We start from the raw sequence: 22619 nt of genomic DNA, 5'->3' as shown, positions 1-22619 counted from the left end.
CACCAGTTCTTCATGAGCGGACTGGATCATCTTACAGAGCTCTTCATCAGATAATTACCATTCTTTCCGAGGCGAGGTGAAAGCAGGGGGGGGTTGTAAAAGCGCCACGGAGCCCCCCCACGCCCCCACCAGCATAGCTTTGGGTCACTCATTGACTGCATCACAGCACAGTCGAACAAAGCCAGCTCATGTATTCGGAATGGGCTCAGTATGCGTCTCGGCATTAATTGGCCGTCTCTTCTCATGTCCATAATCGCATCGTTGCGAGAGGACAGCCATTCCATCGCAAATCCTTTTCCAAAGTCACGTTTCTTAACGTGTGAGCGTCCTCTTTGTGTCAAGGTTTGTGATAACTCACGATCCTCGCTTTACGACATGCGTACTGTGCGTCGGTTCCGCTATTCGCAAATTCGCATATTTGTATTTTTCCTGTCAAATCTCCCCTCAGCTGGGAAATGACATTATTTTTTTTTTTTTTTTTGTAATGCCCAACATTGGCACAAGATGGTGCCAAAGAGCAGGAGAAAAATGAAAGTAGTAATTGGTGTCAAGGAAGTCAAATCCAGTTTATTTATGGTGGCCTTCATCTCAAAAGAGTTTCAAAAGGCTGAAGCCATGATCCTTTCAATCGCAAAATGGGCCTCCTTTATTCTTCTGTTGGGAATCACGCCCTCCCTTCCCCGTAGAATCTGTCTTTGATCCATTCCCGGGAGCGTTCTTTGTTTGCTTGCCTTGAAAGCAAGACAAAAATGTGCATCTATGCTTTGCGAGCCGTCCCTCTTCGACCGCCGATTACACTTGAGAAAAACTTGAGAAAAATTATATTTTGGTCTCGCTGAAATGTGTCACATTTGAGGGGTCGGTTGTGTCTCGTTCAAGATGAGCCACTTCTCACCTCGCCCCCATATACTGATCGACCAAGCGTCAGTACGGCTTTTATTACCGCAATGTTCAGCGACTGCTCATTCGATCGAGTTGGACACGTTGCCGAACAAATCATCCAACCACAATTTGGTCGCACAATTTGGAGTCATTTTTCATTTTTTTTCTTTCAAAAATTTCGTCACCTTTTTTTTTTTTTGTGTGTGTGGCTCAAGTTGCCCGACCATGTCCAATTTTTTGCAAGTGTGTGTACGCTGGTTAAAATCAATTTTATTTTTACGGTCCATACAAGCCGTCCAAAACTCACAAGTGGAAAAAAAAAATGGTCCTTGACACCAGTTGAATTGGTCAACATGAATTTGGTTGGTCATGCCTTTCATAAACGGAGGCACGAAAAAGTCGGGAGGACCCATCGCCTAAACAAGAAGTCGTCAAAATGTGCGGCCTTGATGCCAACTCGATACGAAAAGCATCAATATTTTAATATCCCGTCAGATAAAAGGCGTTTATGTGCGAACAGCAGGAAAAGCACGACTGTCAAACCACCCACATAGCTCGTGGGTGCCATGACCCCCCCCATCCATCGGCCATTTTTAATCAACTGTTGCTCCTTTCACACGTTTACTTTGGACGACTTGCATGAAAAATCCCAAACAAGAAAAAGGGGAAGTTCGACCAGCGCTTGGTTGATTTATGAGAGGTGTTGAGCTTTGTGTAAGCCGCCTCCCAGCCTTTTTGCTCGCCAAGAAGAAGCCCCGCGCCCGCGACCCCCCAGCCCTGTTTTGGGCACGCTTGACTGGCCGCATTGGCCTTAAACCTCCCATGGTCTTTTGGCATTTGCGCAATTTGGAGCGTGTTGAGTTTCCCCAATTTTTACGCTGCCTGATCCAAGGCTGCTTGAGTTCAGGATGTCCGCTTAACTGCACACACTCTTGAATTCTTTTCATTCCTTCATTCTCTCGTGCCAAGTCTGATCAAAATGTTTTTTGTGGGTTTTTTTTGGGAGGGGGGGGGGGTCAACATAGGGGACAAGTCAACTTGTGTCATATCTTAATAACGCTCCCGGAAAAATGATCACACGTCAGCCGCATGATTATTCATCAGACAAAAAGAAAAAGAAAAGAAAAGAAAAATCCAGATTTTTATTTATTTATTTCTTTGTTTGTTTGTAAACATTTTTAAAACAATATTTCAACTGGGCCAATCTTAGCTACAATTTTTTTTATATCTTTTTTGTCGTCTTTTCTGACTTGAATTTGCCATCATCCAATTTCAAAACATCTGCAAAACAAATACGCAAGTAAAGTATGAAGTTGCCATGCCTGAAAAGTGGCCGTCTCGCATGTCATTGGCGGAATGAGCTCATCACTTTGCTCCTCCGTTTGCTGTTTTTGTTTCAACCCCCCCACTTGGACCGGCGCCAAAACTAACACATGAGGGGGTGACAGTGTCACGGCCCCTGACCGAGCGTGAGTATTTGGCGAACTGGGAAGTCAGGGAGGGGGTCCTGCTCAATGCATGCCAGCTTTCAAAACACGTGTTGCATGGATGCTTCAGGCAATCATCACGCGTTCCGTTCGTCTTTTCTTTTTTTACTGTCAACAATTCGGATTCAGAAGTGGATTGTGCTTGACGTTTGAGAACTAAATCCAGACAATCAAGAAAAATCCAATACCGCGTTCATCCCTGTGCTTTTGATGCTCTGCGGAAAAGTTTTTTTTTTTTTGCCCCCTCCTTTATTACTTCAAAGTTTGGGTCATTTCCTTCCTGTGATCCATCTAACGGAGATGAAATGGATGCTGAGAGCGGACATGTTGGGGGTTGGGGGGTCGGGAAGGAGGCGAGGCCGGAATGCCTGCGGTGCATTTCTCCCCAAATGAATAGCAGGTGACTGTTCATTGTGAAGCCATTTGGGCAGCGGGAACAGAAAGAGGAGGAAGGGAAAAGGTTCTTCGAGTGCCTCGCCGCGGAATTGTTGTCTCATTCCACTGGTTGCAAACGATTACAAGGAAGTGGCCCCCCCTGCTCCAGCTCCAAAGTGCTTTCGTGAATTTCCAAACGACTTTGCTGTCTTGTTTTTAGATCATTTGGAACTTTTTCCTCTCAAAAGTCTTTGCAAAGTTGCCTGCTGAGTAATCTGAGGAAGAGATGCAATGAGGAAAAATACAAAATTGGACGGGTGCTGTCCTCGCGACTTGTGCCAATGTGCAGTTAGACAGCCATCAAAGTCATCCTTTTGGAGTGGAGCATTATTTTTAAGGTCATGAAAATACATTTTCCAAATCCTTGAATAAGAACTTTTCTCTAAAAGTCATATTGGGTGTCACGTGTGTCACTTGTGCTCAGTGGGACGAAAGTCCAGACGGAGGCGTGTGGCGCTGCCCCCCCCCCACTGCGCCTGCCTCAAATGTCCATCCATGCATATGGCGTCCCATATGAGAGGCGGCGGCGGCGGCGGCGGCACGCTAACTCAGCCATTAAGCCAGTTGACGGAGAGGCGGGGCTTGCCGAACAACATGTGGGCTCATTATTGACTTTCTGATCTTACAGTCGGAAATATTCCAGACGCAGCCTCCTCATGTTGATCTTTGGCCGTTGGCGACGTTTTTGCCTGTTGTGTGGCTGTCTCGCAATGAGACAAAAAATTCCTCGCAAAGAGGAGTTGTGTCATTTCATCATTAAATTCAGAGCACACTGAAATGACTTTTTCTTTTCTCAATCTGCGGCTCTTCCTCGGGGTTTCTCAATTTCCCCCAATGTTTATTTTCTTGCTTTCATTTTTCCTCGCCCTCTTGGGGAGTTAAGTTCAGAGGATGTCGTTCATATTTGTCAACTGTGGCCCCGAGAAGCCCTTTTTGACCTTTTTTTTTTGGTCTATCCAGATGCGGCTAATTTCTTTAAGCTTCCCTGAGTGAATTTTTGGGAGGGTGTTCCCATGTTCCGGCACTATTCCAATAAATGAACACCGGGATCAACACACTTGTAATAATTGGTGAGTTGTTGGGGATGTGGAACGTAAAAATTGTTCAACCTGAGTGCTCAAGCCTCGAGTATCACATCCGATATGACAGCTCTGACATTCGATTTGCAATGTGGAGACGTATTAGAAGCTACAGACAGCAAATATTCAATATTATTATTTTTTTTAAATTCGACATTTGTTCATCCATGTAAGGCAATTGATTGTCGTTTGCAATGCGGACGATGTGGCTGCATGGAATAGATGATCATGAAAGCGTTGATTGCACTTACGCGTGTGTGTGTGTGTGCACTCTTACATCACTATGAGTCACAGCTTTGGAGTCGTTTGTGGGACGAGGAAAAGTTGTGCAGTAAAAGGGAAAAAAACAGCCTCCGGGTTACCTCAGGCAGCTGGAATGTGCGTTTTCAAAGTCCAATATGGAATTGTTTTGTTTTTTTTAGCTATTTCGCTACAAAGAAAAATGAAAAAGAGTGTTGTTCTGAAGAAACTTAAAAAACTTGAATATTGCTTGGCCTATTTTGCAGGTCCCAAATACAAAATGATGTCACTTTGTTGCCAAGAGAGTCATCCTATATGGCTAAAATGAAAAAAAAAAAAAGAAGCCAATTTTGTGTGTGGCGCACTTTTGCTGCCTTTTGAAAGTATGAAAGCAATGTTTGTGTGACCAGATGGCCAACTCACTCTTTCCGTATCTTTGTGTGTGTGTTTGTGCGTTTTCATCTTCTGTTTTGACCCACGCTTGCTAATGAATGCCGAGCGGGACATTATGCATGCGTCGCTTGGGGAAGACTGTCTGTTCCCAGGCGCTGCTGCGCCTGAGAGCTCAGGGGCGAGGCGGGGGGGGGGGGGGGGGGGGGGCATGTGCACCCTGACCCCAGCGTCGGGTTCCCGTCTGCACGCTTAAAGCACTTCCTTGCTTTGTGGCTCTTTCCAACGCTCACGTTTTGAAGCCGGGAGACACACGTCTCTCCAGCGTGTCCTGGGTCGTCCACGGGACCTCCTGCCGGTGGGACTTCCCCGGAACTCCTCGCCGGGAGGCGTCCAGGAGGAGTCTCATCTGGCTCCTCTCAACGTTGAGGACGAGAGGCTTGAGGATCTCATCCCCTTCGGAGAACGCACTCCACCGCTTTCCGACTGACGACGACCGTCTCAGATTTGGCGTGCTGATCTTCATCTCAATCGCTTCGCAATCGGCTGCGAGCGCTCCGGTGAGAGTTGGACAACAACCGCATCATCTGCAAAAAACAGAGATGCAAAAATGAGGCCACCAAACTGGATTCTCTCCATAAAAGTCACCAACAAAATCGTGTCAAAGTGCAGTCTTGGCGGAATCCAAACCTCACCGGAAACAAATCCGACTTACTGCCGGCAATGCGGACCAAACTCTGACATTGGTGGTCGAGGGACAAGCAGCCCGTATTAGGCGGATCGCTGCCCCGAACACCCCGCAAAACTGCCCGAAGGACACGATAGAACATGTTGTCACAAAAAAAAATAAAAAATCATCAACGTTCGTCTTGTTTATGAAGATAGTCGACGAGTTGCTTTTAAAGAACTATTTACTTGTCTGCTTCCCACCCCCATCCCGCCTCCCCAGTCCTCCCCCGCCCCAAGCCACTCACTTGGCTACCCCCCAAAAAAAACAATAAACAAACTCCTCGAGTGCCAGCTGCATTGCTAATGATCGGAAGCAATTTTGGGCTCACAAAAGCAAACGTGGCCGTTGCTCTGCTTTCAAGTTCAATATTTGAGACTGGATTGCAAGAAGACACACAAAATGCTTTCACCTCCGCATTTAGGAGGATGACAAATGGCTCAATAGGACAAGTGCTTGACTGGTGAATGCCGCAGACACCCTCCTTGCCCCCATACTCTCTCCCACTTACTGGGCATACCCGCTGCGTGACTGACTGAATAAGGTTTTGGAGATGTCAAGGAGGCGGATAAATAGACTCAAAGAGTTTCAGGTTGATGGACGTTTTCTGGCTTCCACTCACGAAACGCCGTTGGCATCGATAGATGAAGAAAAGAAGCGAGAGATAGAAGTGACCTGATTTGATGGAATGCAACTCATCTCACTCCGCAACAAGCAGCGGTTAAAGAGAGAAAAAAAAAAGTTTATTGGGAGCTATGCTTGACGGAGACTAAAAATAAATGAGAATTGTGAATAAAAACAATAACGACACTCAGACATAAGAACAACTAAAAGAATATGAGGAGCCCATCTTACATGCCCGTATGACTGTGTTACACTGCCCCCGGTGGCCAAGGCACACCTTGCACAAGGTGCAGAATATTTATTTTTTGTTATTAATTATTTCAGTCTTTACGCTCCATTTTTGTACGTCCTTACAGCTTGGTTTCTTGAAACACAACATTACAGAGTGCTTTTCTTTTTTTTAAACACATTTTGTAATGGATTAACAACATTTCCATCCATTTCCATGGGGTAAGATTCATGTTTTGAGTAACGAGCTCGTCTCAAGGCCCCATGGTGCAATTTCAGCCATTTTAACGTTCTTGCTGTTCATGTCCGGTGCTTGGGAGCAAACCAATCCGGGCGCTTGCAGCACATGCTCGCTTGCTATTTCAGCCCAACTCGATTAAGCTAATCACGTTAAGTAGCGATGGCCAGCAGGGAGGAACGAACGAAGGCTTGGCTGGAGCGCTGTGGCCATGCGCCTCTCAAACGCAAACCAGCGAGATGTCACACACAGCTTGAGCATCGCCAGCGCCTGGAGCATCATTTGCGGGCGGCAATCTTTTTGGAAATCTTTTGTCGATGGGAAAATGGTTGCGGCCATGAGCGATCCGTGTAACGAGGTTCGGCGCTCTCCCCTGTGAGATTGTCCGATACGTCGCCATGGTGACGTCACATTTGGAACCTTGTCCGTCTTGCTCACGAGCTTTTTAGTGAATGGAAGCCACATGGACGCATGCGCTCGCCTCTCCTGCTTTCAACACATTTGCCACTTTCATCAGCGCATGTTAGACCGCAACGTTTCGAACACAGCGTCGCTGTTCTTGATTTTTAAAAAAGAAAAGACACCGACAGGCATTCACACACGCACCATCAGTGACGTCATCGTCTTTGCGTAGAATGAGCGCGAACGATATCGCATTCACGGGCAAACGAGAGCGAGCACCGTTTGTTATTATGAGGATCATATTTTGGATATTGACTCTTTGGAGCGGGTCAGTTTGACCCGTGACATAGCCGGAGGGCTAATGAGCCAAACTGGAGCGGCAATGTGGCCACCAGCTGAACAAACAGACCACAGAAATGATGTCACCTTTCCCTGTGGTCTGTCCTCAGCGGGAAACGACAAACACGCTACACGTTTCTTGAAATGATAGCAAAGGTTGCGCCGACGAAAAAAAAAAAAAAACCTCAGATTTTGCGTTATGTGTCTTTCCTTATTCCAGTTTTTCTAGTTAATTGTACTTCCTCAGTGGTGAAGAGTTGCCGACTGACTGTTTTTTTTTTTTTTTTTTGTCAGGCCTCAGAAACTCAAGGCGCTCGTTATCGGTGGTGTTGAAGCATTTATGTCATGCTGTGGAGGGGGAGGGGGCGTGGCTTGAGGGTGAAGTTGTTAATGTGAGTTGTGGGTGTGACCAAGGTTACCGTTGGTTCACGACATATTGCCACGTTATGAGCGCACCGCAATGGCATGTGTCCAAAACAACGTGCGCCACCTGGAAGCCCAAAAACATTTTTTGTTTTGTGCATTGCAGCCCGAGGAATTGGAAGCTGTGCATTCCCACACGTTCCGCGAGAAGACTTTCAAGAAGTCCAAGACCTGCAGCGTTTGCAAACACGTCATCGTCCATGATGGACTCGTCTGCAGAGGTCAGTCACCTCAGCTCAAACCTGACAACTTTTGCATCAAGTCGGACGTGCACGAGTCATTTTTCACAAGCGTCTTCCGTCATTTGGACGGCAAAAAACAACAATGTTTTGGTCCGAGAACTGATTAAAGCTTGCTTTCTACATTTATTTTTTAATTTAAAGACTAGGTATGATCACATTTTTTGCACCCTAGTCTCTTTGATTTTGAGTATCTGCCAATCTGTTCCCTCCGCAGTGCATGAAGAAAAAAAGTCTTCATTGTCTTCAAGTTATTTATTTATTATGACAACAGTGAAATGATAAATTTGTTTCTAAAAGCAGGATCAAGTTTCACGGTAATTGCTGAAAACTGAGAACTGTGTAGAGATATTTCAACCCCCCCCCCCCCAAAAAAAAAACCCATCATCATGTAACCTTTGCTGGTTCCTGAATCACAGTTTCCCTGATGATGTGGTATTAGATGAACGTTGTTTGTCAGGAAGTGAACTGAAGAAACAATGTCAGCCAGCTGCTTGCTTACGCACGCCAGTGTCGGCTCGGCGTTGCGCGAAAGACCCAAAAAGATACAACGCGTTCGGCAAAATGCCACCATGGTGGAAATGTCTGCTTTCAGTCCGATAAGGCCGCTGCATGGCGGAAACGTGGCCTTGTTTGGTTTGGCTGCAAAAGTGGGAACATGTTGGTGGGAGCGCTCGTGACCCGACCACGACGCTAAAGAGCCGCTCACTGCCATTGTTTCACTGCTTTCGTGTCACAAATTTTCTTCGGAGACTCACAAATATGCCAAAAGTCAGAAATGTGAGGCTGACGCGCCGAACACTATTTTACCCGGCTGCTGCCGTAGAATTCAGTTGAACCGCCACGCGGCTTTTTAGAGGAAGAAATAGTTCTCATATCGTATGAGCAACATGAAACAAACATTGAACAAAGCGACAACAGGCCTTTTGTTGCCGCCCCCTCTGCTGCTCTTGTTTACTAACACGGTGCAGTCACATGGTCTCCCCATGACACAAACGTCTGTCCTTCCTCCCAGCCGCCGGTTGCCAGGAGACAAGGTGTGGGTTACTCTCACAATAGGCGTGTTGACGCAGGTCAGCGGCGCGCTTACAAAACAAGGAACTCCGGAATGGGGTATTTTGGGAGCGCTGGGCCTCGGGGGCAGGAAGTGACTTTTATTTTCATTGACAGAGGTGCGGCGGCGGCGGCGGCGGGTTCAGTTTGTCTATGGGGTGGATGAAAAACACTTGGTACACACGAGACCTACACACTAGACCTCACTGCAGGAGTGCGTGTGTGTGTTTGTGTGTTTGTGTGTAATGCATCGGGGAAGGTTCATGCAGGTCCGAACTGTTGAGTTCTTACAGCTGCTATTTACTGTATGTAAGTCCCACTGAGACACCCCCCCTCCCCCATCCACACACACACTTTTTAAAAGTTTCAAAAATATCTCACAATGGGGACATTTGGTGCTAATATTGCTCATCCACTCAATGGCAAAAAGTACTTCATTAACCCATGCGTCCACCTGTTGACATTAAACCACACAATTCACAAAATAACATTTTACAAACATTTATTTCAGTATATTCTAGGGACATTTTTGTTGCGCTGACATTTCTCTCATGGCAAAAATGTGCAAGGGCTCATTAGAAGTTTGGGAATGACTGAAATGTAATGCGAGGGTGAGGACGCCATCTGTTGGCTGTACGACATCATTACAACCATTTTCACTCCCGGGACACTTTATTAGGTACGCCAACGCTTCTTTCATTGCTTTGGAGCACCAAAAATGCTCATGGGTCAATGTGACCCACTTGCAGAATATTTACAAGTGTCAGCGTGGCTCAGTGGGCGTTTGTGGGTTCGATCTCCCGGCCATCGTGACCTGATACACACTATGTGCATCTGTATGTATGTTTGTGTGTGTGGAAAAAATGAAATTGTTTAGTGAAATTTATGATGCAACTTAATCATTTTAGTGCATGTGCGTATATGTTGAAACACTCGCATTGAGTAGAGCAATGAAGATGTTGTAGTTGAGATGTCATCCACAAGTCGGCGCTAGCGTCACTTAGCTGGTGACGAGGGAGGCGATGCCTCCTGCTTGCTCCGAGGCCAACCTGCTGTCCGAGTGCATGCCGAGCGGCTTCGACCGAAGCAGCTGTGAAACACTTTGAAGCACATTCCGTGACCGGCACATCAGCTGGACCACGGTGGAGCTTTTTACCCATAAAGGATTTTTGCAGCTGTGGGACGGGCGGCAGAATGATGAAATCCTCGTCTGACTTCTAAACAATCAATCAAATGCTTCACCGTTTTTTAAGAGAAAACGGAATTTTTCAAGGCTAGTGCTCAAATAGTTGGATCGCTCTCACAGTGAAGCAATTTATTTTGTTTCAGCTCGCAATAAATATTAGGATTCATTTCATTTTTGGACACATTTGGATCATCAACACAATTCGAGTCAGAAGGACCCAGGTGCACGATGAGAAGAATAATGTGAGGGGTGATCAGATGTGCAGTAGAAAATGATCCAATATGACTCAAGTGTTCTGAAAATTGTTGATTGACGACAATGAACCTGCGCGGCCACCTTTTGCCATCTTTGCTCTTCTCCAGTGTTCTGCGACAAGATTTTCAACGGAGGGTCTCGGCCTCCGATTCAAAATAGGAATCACAGTTGCACAACGTAGCGACATCGCAATTTATAGCCCTTGAAACGCACAGAAGCTTTCACACAGATGAAAAATCCATTTCCGGATGACAACCGGCCGACACGCCAAGGCAGAAAAATACGGCAAATATGATGTTGGACAACAATAGTTGCTCTGTGTAGTGGGCGGCGGCCAGAAAGAGGAAAGAGGAGCTATTTCAAGACGCGGCCCTCCGGTTCTGCTCTTGTTGGCCACCAGGTGGCGGTATGATATTTGCATAAGCGCATAAAGACGGTCACGACTGCTCAGTAAGCTGCTCAAATTCTTCAGTCATTTGCTTTTTAGTCGATGCTAGTTTCGTGATGTGGTGCAATCAACGTTAGCGTGACGCGAGCAGACTTTGGTTGGTTTAAAAACATGTCATTCTTCTTCTTTGATGTTGACTTTTGGAGTCGACTTCAACAGCTCGTTTTTGACAAATTGCTTCTTTGTGTGAAACTCACTGGCACCATCTAGTGCACGTTACCTACAATGTTGCTCCCAAATTTAGACAAAAAAAAAAGAAAAAAGTTCAACTCATGTCGAGAAGTTCTACTTTTGTGTACAGTGTACACAAAAGCGTGTTGCTTAGGGTCGTGCACGTGGCCAGTGTGCATGTGTTGGTGCTCACGTGTTGCCGCAGCTGAGAAAAAGGACGTAAGAGGGACGAGGGGAAAGTGAGAGTGAAGGGAGAGGAAATTGTGCAGCCCTGCCCTGCGATTGTGTCCAGTGTTGTACATACGAGGGAGGGGTCGGCCCGGTCTGGTGGGACCTTGCTGAAGGACCGACGGAAGGAAACGGCCCAACTCGCCATCACATTTTCCTTCCTCTCACGCACCAAAGTTATGGAACAAGCTCGAGTGTCTTTCTTCTCTTGTGTTGTTTTGAACAACTTTTGTCAACCACACCGTGCGTGCAATATTGTTCTTTTGGAAGCCTCCTCACGTTAACGTTGACACACGTTGACCCGTCTGCAACCGGGTCCAGTGCCGACATCTATGCCAGTGGCAGGCTTTGGATTTCTCGTGAGGTCGTGAGTGACCCACGTGGAGCGTTGTTGCGCCACCGCTGGCAACCTGCGTGCGTGCTTTTTCTGTCACTTATCTGCCGTACTTTGCAGCCGTGTCCATTTTTGAGCTGTTTTTGGACGTGCTGCTGAAAGTGGCAACACATCAACACAGGCCGGATGAAAGCAGGCGGCCGATAATGCTTCACCGTGGGAACATGTCGACATTCATCAACCTTGATCGTACGCACGTTCGGGCTGTCGATTTGGAAGAAAAAACAAATCAAAATATCAGAGCAAGATGAAGAAACTTTCCTGTTTTTGAAGTACGAGATGGAAAATAAAAAGAATTGACCGTTGAACGGATTGTTAAACTAAATCCAATTTGCGAAGTGAGCTCGCATACCTCGACTGGAAAAACGAAGCGCATGACAACGAAAACCTTTGAAAGTGTATTTCGTTCCACACTGTTGGTCTCTTGCGCAATCTGTGCCATGATGTAAAAGTCTTTGGGAACTTGGGAGCGTTTTTTTTTTTTTTTTTTTGCTTGGATTTCACGGTGCTGCCCACTTTTGATGGCCTGTAATTAACAAGTCAAAATGACTTTAAGCCCCCCCGGTTGGCGCGAGTAGAAGTATGTCTCTCGAGGGCCTAAATGGGAACCAAATGTATGATGATGTCATTGGATTTCTTCAACCCTCCTGTGTTCTGTTGGGGGTCACATTGACCCATTTTCCAACTTGTACTTGTCGGTATGAAACTTGTGATTGGTTTAAAGGAGACGTATTACTCATTTTTGCGCACGATTTAAGAGTTCCCAGATGTCGGTGAAATTCTTTTGTCGAAATAGCCGAGACTCACACAATTTATGCGGTGCAAGGGCCACGCCAAACGCAAACGCCGCGACGTCCATGACCGTATTTGTGAAAACTATTTGATTCGGGAACGAAACGCAACCACACCCGAAGTCAAAGGCTAAACGTCACCCCATTTGATTGCATTAACGGTCGAACGGCTAACAAATTCATCGTGTAGCCGCGGGCTAGAAATACACGCGTTGAAAAAACACTCGTCCTGCTTCAATCGTATCCCGACTTCAATTTCGCAAGGTTGATTGATGGGAACTCATCGACAGCGCAAAAAAATGGCCGCCACCTGAAAGTCGCTTCTTACTCACAAAAGAACTTCTTAAAAATCGTGTGAGTTGCTCAATTGACATGCGTTGCCTTGCAAACTGTGCCGAGACAAGTGCACCAATCATCGGAACTCCTCATTAAAAGCGCGCTTGTGTTGATGCATAAACATCTGCAATTGTTCGGACACGCTCACAAATTGGTGCATACCTCACAAATAACGACGTTTATTTTGATGCCTGTGATTGCGCACATGCAAAATGGCCGCCTCATCCTCGCATCTCAAATCACAGCGCCCTCTGGTTATGAGGCCAAAACGCTGACGACGTGCTGAAGATTTTCACTCGCGGCAATATTAGAAAATGATGGCGATGTAAAAATGTCATGAAAACATGCTGCCAAGAAACTTGAACAGAAAAAAAGACTTTTTGCCTTTAAAAGTGTGAAAAATATCAATTTATTTTTCCCTCAAAAACTAGTAATTCAACTAAGAAAAGATTCAAAGAGATTTTCAAATTGCAATTCAATGTTTGGGCTCTTTTCCGTCAAATGATGTGAAAATAACCTTTTGACTTGATTGTTTTGTTTTTTTTGTTTTTTTTCATGCATGCACGTTTTTTTTCCTGCTGTTGCTATTTGCTGGCTGCTAGGTTGTGGAATCGCATCCAGCGAGCCTGATTGAAGCACGGCCGTCTGCCAAGCAGCCCTAAGTCCGATGTACAGACAGAACATATCAACTAAAGGCAGCAGATTACACCGGCACTGAAAAATGTGCCTTGAGACAGGAAGAATAACTCATTACATAAGGCCGAGGACATTCCAGTACAAGCATACGCTCTCCTCCTTTATTTGGACAGGACACGGCGCCGACGGCTTTTCACTCTCAAGGAAACTGACAATTTATGAGGCGCTTGGCCCAGGTGCTCCTCTATTGACCCTCATTTGTAGAGCCCCGGGGGGTGGCGTAGGGGGTCCAATGAGGGGGGGGCCTGCAAATTTAGCTTGAAATCCAAGCGGAGTGCGCCATGGCGTCGCTCACGTTTGAGAGCTCGCTGGAGTCGTTCGGATTTGCCGAAGTTTCCAATCTCCAATCAACACATTCGCACGTTTCGTGATTGTTTTCAACAAGGCTGCTGGATATTCCAACATGGTTTCAGCAAAGCGCCTAAAGCCCCCAAAATTTAGATGGTGCCACGCAGACCAGATTTTTTTTCCATGCATTTTTTTTAAGTCACTGAACTCTGTCAGGTCATCCTGAATCATTTTTGAAATTTTTCATTTGTGGAGTGCTATGAAAAACGTGGGCTTAATGCATCCTCTCTCTCTCTCTCTCTCTCTCTCTCTCCTAGTGTGTCGAATTCCTTGCCACAAGAAATGCGAACTAAAGGTAAGAACCTCACACTTCTAATCGTGTCAAGAGAAAAATGACGGCTGTCGCCGTGTTGATGCCCTTCAAAGGCGTTTGAACAGTTTCCAAGCGCCGTAATGTGTGTTTACCTTGGACACACACTCTTCAATATCGCTCACGGGTCAGAACGTAAAACAGCTCGGGGGGCTTCTGGAGCCATCGCTCGCTTGCTTGATTGACGCTGTTGGGGGAAGAGCAGAAAGTGGAACGCCTGCTTTGCTTACAGTCGACGTACAGTAGCTGCCGTTTGCTCGCCATTAAAATACTTGCTGTACCAAAGTCCTCTATTTTCCTTACAGGAAATGCCAGGGGTGCATTACAGACAAGTCTGTACTAAATGTGAAGGGGGGAGAGGGGGGGTTGTAAGGGAAGGCTTTGGCCATGCTGGAACAAACCATTCGAATGTTTCATTGAAGCTCAAATTAGTCTTGTTATAATTCAAACCAGAGGTGGAAGTGAGTCACGTCAGCAAGTGAAGTTGCAAGTCTTAAAGACACTGGAAAGACACGTCAGAGATTAATCTTTAAATGCATCACACCATACATGTTGGAAAAAAATCACTTGTATCTTGAAAAACTGGAAAAAAAACCAAACAAACCTCCCAAGCGCTATCATTTGTATCTCCGTATACGGCAACAATATTCTGTTGCTTTGTTTTTGTCCTCAAAACACAGCATCAGCAGCAGGAAGTCGTTTCCGTGACGACTGATATTTCCTCGTTGGAATTACTTTCAGCTATAAAAATATTCAAATGTGTTTCCATCTCAAGATTTGGGTTCCTATTAAGCCTCCTGTTCGTTCCTTTGAAGCGTTCACATTTCTGGAGACTCAAAGTCATGATATTCTTGAAGTCAGAATCCAAAATACACTTTTGTCGTTCAACAGTGCGATTGTGACGACTTCAGCTCCTTTTTGCGAAGCCTCAAAATCAAGCCAAAAGCATTTTCGTTGTCCTGATGTAAACATGCGTCGTATTTTCGAGGACCTGCACGCCAAATTGTTGGCGTTTGTAACACGCACGGCCGCGAGCATGCTCGGAGCGTCTGTGTGTACAAAAGTCAAACATTCCATCCCCGAAAATCACAGCGGCATTTCCTTTTGCAAACATTTGAGAGGAGCATGTCGCGGCGTGGACAGGAAACAATTTGCTCACAAGACTGAGATGACAAGCAAGGGAGGGACTTTGATGGCGTTCCTCCCGATCGCTATCGCCACGCAAGACGTCGGTGGGGGGGGGGGGGGGGGCTTTATCGCCATCATTTACTGACCTTAGGTGCTCCTCATACTTTTTGGCAGCGTATTCCGACTACTGGACAATATGTGGGCTTAAAAGAAAACAAACACTTTTTTTATTTATTCGACGTGGATTTTCTCTATTTTGGGCTCGGCCCGTTCCGCAAATGGTGGGAGGCCACATCTCTTGCCATTTGTGCCTTTCCCGATGACATGTAACATTTTTTTTTTCAGGGGGGGATTTGCTGGACTGGATGTTCTGTAACACAGGCAGGGGTGTGTGTGTGTGTGTGTGTGTGTGCAAATGTTTTCGACGTCCATGTGTTTATTTGCAACTGGATGCGAAAAACGCTTTTGGCATGTCAGCAACTTTTCACGTGCAAGTGAAGATGACAACTGGAAGGACAGAACGGAGACAACATTTCAAACCTCCCCAACTTAATAATTTATAAAAAAAAAAAGTTTGAGAAGGGCTGACCTTAGCTGACGTTTACGTTTATAATATTCCAACCATGGTGCCTCCATCTGGCGGCAATTTTCATTTCATGAAGGTCGTGAAATGGTCCTGATCCACTTTCCCCAAAATACTTTGCTCCGCTTGCTGTGCCGCGCTTGCGATGCAAGTTGTGACAATCGTGAGAACGCGTGTGTGAGCGTTTCCACTTTTGGTGGTTTTGGCCTTTGTGTGATCCTCACACTTGATTGCCACGCCGCCCACACCAAACATATCCATCAACACAGCTTGAAGTCCGAGAAAAAAAAAATGCGATCTTGATGTGAACGAGAGCACCGTTCACATCAACGTTGTGCCAGTTCGGTGCCACCCAGAGTGTCGCGAGCCGAGGCGCTTGGTGGTGACGCGCTACGTGGATACGCCGGAGAAAACAAACAAACGGGAACACCCACTCGCTCGCACGACGGAGTCATCAGGACTTGCGGGAAAGAATGTCAACGTCGGCCAACGTGCCGAGAAGACAAGCGGCGAGCGCGGGACAATCGGCAGGGACGTCCTTTCGGTGCCATCGAGATGTCGTCTCGCGTTGGCTTTTTGCTTTACTCGCTTAACAATCGGAACCGTGGCCAACAAATTCTCGTCTCTTCATTCAGTTTATAATTTTATTTTTCATTTGCTGGAAGCGTTTTTTGTTTGGAGTTTCACTTCCAAATCGCAGAATTACGCCGGCCAAACGACAGCGTCACATCTGCTCCGCCGCGTAACGTTCCGCGTGACTCTTGGGGACTGTCATCTGCTTCTGCTGTTGCTTGGGAAAGCGTGAGTCAGACTTGTGAAAGTGGACCTCACCCCGCCCGACCGCCCCTCCCGCCCTTTTCTCACCGTCTTATTCGACATTTGGGCCTTTTTCTAGCATTTGTTTGTGTTTTTCGTACGGCAGAAGCGCCTTTCTACAAGCGCTTTCGTCGGCAGGCGACGTTTGAAAGGAGATGTTGTTGTGCCCCACAAGAATCTCCAAGTTGTTTTGTGTGTTTGTGTGAACATATTCCCATTTTTGCCGGGCTAAAAATGACAATAAATAATATGCAAACTGGAGTATTTCAGCAAATGAGATGCGGCTAAATAGCGACTTGCGAGGAGGAAGTTCGTCACTGGACTTTGTTGCGTTTTCTCATGTTTTCTCGTAAGGCGTGCGGATGGAACGGTTCCGAATGCACTGAACGGCCCCCGTACGAGCACGCACGAGGAACTTTTCATTCCGCCTCCCACTTGAGGCTGGCCTCCACATAAAAGGCTTATCTCACATAAACAAACATGTTGTTTTTGGGCTATAAAACGTATGCCCCCCCCCTCCGTCCCCCACCTCTCCCCTACACTCCCCCACTACCCTCTCCGCTCCTCTCCGGCTTCCTTCCTGGCCCTTGTCGTTAATAGCGACGTAAGCAACACTTGCCGCGTTGCCATCTGGTGAACACGGGTGCCGTCCTTGAAATGGCCACAGGTGGCGCTCCTTCCGCTCCACGTGGAGGTGCGCTGGTTTATTTCCTTTACTCCGCCCAACTGTTGCTTAGGCCCCACATGCTCCATGGGGTTTAAGTCCGGCAGCAGAATGTCCACACAAGTTCCTGTGATGACGTCATCGCTAAGACACACGATTGGTGATGAAGTAGCGGCACGATTTATGAAGCGAGTGTTGGCGAATGACCGCCATGCTGCCGCTGCTGCTCTTTGACTTTGGCCAGCAAGTCAATGGACTCTTTTGTGAGATCTTCTTCTTCAGGCCAGCGTGTGTGCGTGTTTGCATGTAGAAAAATTTTTTTTTTTCAAGAGTGCTTGAGTAGTGGGGGGGTCGTATGTTGAGGAGGGCTTATATTTAACCTGGAACTTGAGATGTTGATAAGACGGACAGAATGAAGAATGGTTGTTTTCCCCCCTCCCTCTTTCCCAAGTCCAAGTCCCTCCATGGGAATTCAGTTTGAATCTATTTTTTCCCCCTCTCTCTCCCTCGCTCTCTCTGTCTTTCTCTTTCTCATGACTTGTATGCCTCGAACAAGAGGGGAGGAGAAAAGCCCAGGCAGCAAACACACACGTATGGGAGGGGGGGGGGGGATCTGTAACTCTGTGCGCCAGACTTTGCCTCTCTTCTCCGGTGCGGTGTGCTGCACTGCGTTGTTTCCAGTTGCGGGATGTTCGGATTTGCCTCCGGCTGCACTTCTTGCGCTCTCATCGAGACCGCTCGGACATTTTTCTGCTTATTTTCGGATGGGAAGAAGGAGGAGGAGTGAGAGCGAGACGAGAGCCAGACCTATTAGCCTGGAGCTTCAACACACACACACACACTCTCTCTTTTCTGACGCACACTCCCCCTCACTCAACCATCTCTGCGCTGCACCAAGGTAACGCTGAGCGGATTTAGCCCAACCGGAGCAGGACCATGCAGCACTAAAACAAAAAAAAAACAACAACAAAAAAAAAAGAAATAATAAAAAAAAAAAAGGAATAAAAGCCTCGCACGTGAAAGCGTGCAAGCGTAAAGTCAAAGGCAGAACAAGCGAGGATGGCCACCGCATTGTTTCAGGCAAGTAGAGCCAAGTTGATTTGTGGAATTTCGAGTTTGTGTCAACTCCGCTAAGAACGAAAATGTTTGCTTGATGTTGCTTTTACTCGCAGTCGTTGAGTTCAGCTGGCTCGCAAAAACCAAAGCATTTTTTCCTCCGTTGAGGCACCTCAAGCATCAGTTTGTTAGGAATTGCTGTCACGTGCCTACAAGTGTGTGTGTGCGAGTATGCGTGCAGCAAATCCATGGGGCAGTTTTTACTAGTTTATGTTTTGGTGTCCAATGTCCATGCGTCGACTTGATGTGATTTCATGCGTTGCATCTGCGGCGCTCATGAGCGTGTGTGGTCTCCTTGCTTGGCTCGCAGCTGAGCTGGCACGAGCGACGTCTCCCTCAGGTGGTCGATAGAAAGTCACGATTTTGCATACGTGCTTCAAGTTGTCGAGACAATTAAGGGCGCCAATGCAGAACTTGCTGACTGCATTCACGTTTTCCTCTCGGTTGTTTCTTTGCTACACTTGTAGCAAAAATGTTTTTTTTTTATTTCTATTTTGCATTTTGAACCAATTTTAACACCATAGCATAAAGTAGCTGGTTTTGTGGAAATTAACTCTCTGGACAAAGGACAAATAAAACGGAGTCAATTCTACGTAAAAAAAATTGTCTCCTGTTTAAAATGTCTGCCATGGATTTTTCAAATCGTCATCTGAAATTCAAACTTTTGCTGCCACTGTCGCATCAAATCAAAAATGACATTTTTCAAAGTGGAGGTGTGGAAAGCGGTCTATTGGAATACCTTGTAATGCCAACAGATCCCTGCAGGTGGCGCCGCGGTGTCATTTTGGATTTGAGATCGGTACAGTTTTTGAGTAGAAGATGAAGATTAGGAGGGAGGGAAATGCCAACTGGCTGGAACTTGGACAAGTTTTGGAACTTGACACTCTCAAAGAATATATATGTTGTGTTTGTACCACAGTTCGTTGCAGATGTGCACGTGGCAAGCAAGCGTCATGTTCAAAGTTTCAAACAAGTCCAGAGTAACGGTGGGAAAGTAAGTCGAGTGGATTGGCCGTTGAATTTCAAGCAAGTCCACTTGATTTCTGTCCCTATAAGCTGCAACTTCACTTCAGCTTTCAGTTACGCAAATGATAAACATGCAGCTACTGTAGATAATGAACTTAATGAGCTTTGGGAACAAGCTCGGACTCCGAGGGGTGTCTGCGACCCTCGGGCAGCCTTGCCAAATCCACTCCGTGATATCAAACTTGACCACACCCTTCCCGGTAGCTCCGAAGAAGAAGAAGAGGAAACGGTGAATATAACCCGAAGGCGTCTTGCCTGGACTGTGACATGCGGTCGTGTGGGAATGACGCGCGATCGTCGGATTTCACTGCAAGCATTCTTCTGCATTATTAGCTCCCAGGGAAACAGCGCTCCACTCAGCCCCGTGTCCGTCCATCACGCAGGCCGGATCCATTTCGAACCACAAGTACACATCCAGCCGGCATGTGCGTGGAGACGTTTGGCCATGTCTGTTGGGGGGGGGGTCCATTTCAGACATGGACTATTGGAAACCACTTGCAAGCATGATCGTGCTTCCTTAGTGATGTCATCCCCCGTCTTTGTGAGTTTTCTGTACTTTACATGTTCTCGGAAGAAGAAACGTGTTCACTTTTTCCAATCAGATTTGCTAAGCTGTCAGAGAAAAAGCATGACAGACGAGGTGGCAGTCGTTTGCTTGTTGCTCACGGGCACAACGGCGCACCCTGCCATGTGCTGACCTGTGAGCTTGGTCGTCAGGAGCTTTGCTGGAACTCTTTTGGAATGTCCAACCTGGGGAAAGAATTAAAAATGCATTTGCTAACAACTCGCAACAAAAAGCAGAGTGAGGTGAACTCAGTCAGTTGGCATTGGGTGCAATTTTGGGTGCATTTTTGCTCACCAGGTTAAGCACAATTGCTGCTCTTTGGGGTTGAAGTCTGGAGATGGACTTGGCCCGTCCAAAACCTTGCGTGACCTCCTTTGATGTTTGCTTTTCCTTCACTAGCTTGTTGCATGATGAACGATCGCCTCTTTCAGTCTCGGTTGCATTTTTCTTGACAGAAGCCACACTTACGCCGTGTCATTCACCCATACACCCCCCAAATCCTCCCCCAGATCCGCTTCAGTCTTTGGGATCAGGACCAGATCTTGTCCATCACTTTGCTTCATCTTGGTCTCATTTGGCCAGAAAAAAATGTTCTCCTGCAATTTTTGTGGCTCGTCTCTGTTCTTTTTGGAAAATTCAGCCTGGCCTTTCTATTTGTGCATGTGTGTGTGCAAAAGATGGTTTTGCAAGTTGTTTGATTTAGTTCACAAAGTCGTCGACAAATTGCTTCAAATTATGATCGAGTCCCTTCTCTGCGTGGGCTCTCCAATTGCTGTTGTTTTTCTCAATCCGTGTGTCTTTCTTCTTGACGACATTCCAAATGGTTGTGGTAAGTGGCCAGTGCAACGGCTGCGATTGCTTTCGCGTCTCCCCTCAGATTCAAATTGCCGGTATCCGTCCCTCACGCCGTTGACCTTCACGTCAGCAAAATGATGATGCCGTCAAAAAATGGCCTCCAACAGACAAGCGACTAAAACAACAACGGGGAATAACAAAGAGATTCCGAAACGCCGAGCACACGATTCAAACGGGCTGCGACAGGAGTTCCAAAAAATCAAGACGCACCTTCTCGCCAAGATGCAGGACGTCAGCAAGTCGCAGACATTTAGGACAAGTTCATTGTCATCAAAGTGGACAATTGTGTGTTTTGCGCCTCAATGCTATCGTTGTCCTTCCAAAGGCGGAATCTCCTGAAATGAACAAAAGTCATATGACTTTTATTTTAATATGAGCTTGGAAAGTAAGACTACAGGTTTTTTATCCCAGCAATACGACTTTGTTCTCGGAAATATGATGACGTTGTCGTAACATTTGGACGTGTTTCTCCAACATGGGCATCACTTTGGCATTCCGCGGTGCTCACGATCGTTATGTTTGATCGGCGTTGGGATGATGCGGATGTCCGTGGAAAAAGGACCCCCGAAAGCTTAGCGACGCCCACGAAAGCCAGCCCCGCTTTCCCATGGCCTTCTTCCCCGCCCTGCTCAAATCTGCACGTTACTTTCAGCTCACCAGCAGCTGCCCGATGACATCACATGGAAAAATGTTTTTACTGGCTCCGAGATGCAAAACGGAAGATGTTTAAAGGGCTTCTTCACTTTCTGATGAGGCTCGCAAAGGGCCAAATTTCCACTCGTTGAGCGAACACGGTCAAAAGCTCTCTCTCTCTACGGCTTGAAGAGCTTGAAGAAATGCAATCTCATTCCGATGGGGAATTTTCAAGAAGTTTGGGTCCCGTGAAAACACGGAATGTTTTCTTTGTTTTCGAGAATGCCAAACTTACTGTAGATAACCGACTCCAAATAGTCTCTTTCACTAAGTGCCAAAGTTTGATTCACGGCGGCTCGCCTTGCGCAGAAGCCCCCGCCGGCCCCCTCCCCGCCCCGTCCCGTCCTTGGCCACCTGGCTCGGTGCCAGGCGGCGAGAGGCTCGCAAAGTCGTGTAAATCAGCGTGCCGCTCCGAACCGCCGGCTGAAAGAGCTCGGCAAAAAGAGAACGTGGCCGCCGCTAACTCGGGAACAAAAAGAGACAAGCGGAAGCCTTTCCGCTTTTCAGGCAGGCCGTCTGCTGTACAAAGGCAAGGTGGCAATCAACAATCAGCAACACACACGCGTTGTCACATGGCTATTGTCGAATATTTTGCATTTCACAGCTGGTGGGCAGAATCCTCGCTTGTTGAAAAGTGCACATTTTCAGGAAATAAAACGCCATCTGGTTTGCGTTGAGAAAAAAAAAACGCATCGTTCAACTTGGTATTTGACTGGAACGTACCAAAAAGATTCTCTCGCTTGTTTCATTAGTAGAAAAAAAGGTTTCTTTTCTTCATTTATCAGCAAGACTTTCCCAGTGGATCTTCGTGAGGGATCACGCCCAAAAATAATGAAGAATATTCAGGAGCACACACGAATGTCTGAAGTCCTCCTTTAAGCTCGTTGATGTGAAACATAAATCAGCGGCACCGAGACAGGAATCGCTCTTGGACTCGTTTTCCGTCGTGTCCACGCCGCTGCCGCTCGGTCCGGCTCGCTCGATCCATTTTGAGTTCATAACTCTCACACCGCGAGCGTGAAGATGCCTCGATTGTCCATCGCGGCGGCCGCCAGTCAATTTGCACACCGAATAGCTTTGCGGGATTGAATGTACGGTCGAGTTGGATGAACATGAAAGCGCGCTGAGGGGTCTGCGTGTTTTTGCCAGCCAAGAAGAAGATCGAAACGGAGGAAAGTTGGCAGCTGAACTCATTTCATCGAAATTGACTCGCAGGACTGAATT

The 22619-nt window shown here is 46.8% G+C and overlaps 1 protein-coding gene across 6 annotated transcripts in view; it reads left to right on the top strand.

Annotated features, from left to right (window-relative positions):
• Positions 1–22619, top strand: part of tns1b (tensin 1b) — a 62792-nt gene that overhangs the window by 6289 nt on the left and 33884 nt on the right. For 4 of the 6 annotated variants that reach the window (XM_088314628.1, XM_088314633.1, XM_088314626.1 and 1 more), the window contains exons 2-3: positions 7601–7715; positions 13897–13934. In XM_088314628.1, coding sequence (XP_088170754.1) covers positions 7601–7715; positions 13897–13934 — 153 coding nt within the window. Of the gene's footprint in view, positions 1–7600; positions 7716–13896; positions 13935–17779; positions 18221–22619 lie in introns of those variants that run through there. The other 2 variants (XM_088314632.1, XM_088314629.1) reach the window with 1 other exon arrangement.

This window comes from Idiotropiscis lumnitzeri, chromosome 14 (assembly GCF_059441095.1).
Source record: "Idiotropiscis lumnitzeri isolate Australia: NSW breed Sydney's pygmy pipehorse chromosome 14, RoL_Ilum_1.0, whole genome shotgun sequence".
Taxonomy (NCBI): Eukaryota; Metazoa; Chordata; class Actinopteri; order Syngnathiformes; family Syngnathidae; genus Idiotropiscis; species Idiotropiscis lumnitzeri.
This window is presented reverse-complemented; position numbering and strand designations above follow the sequence as displayed.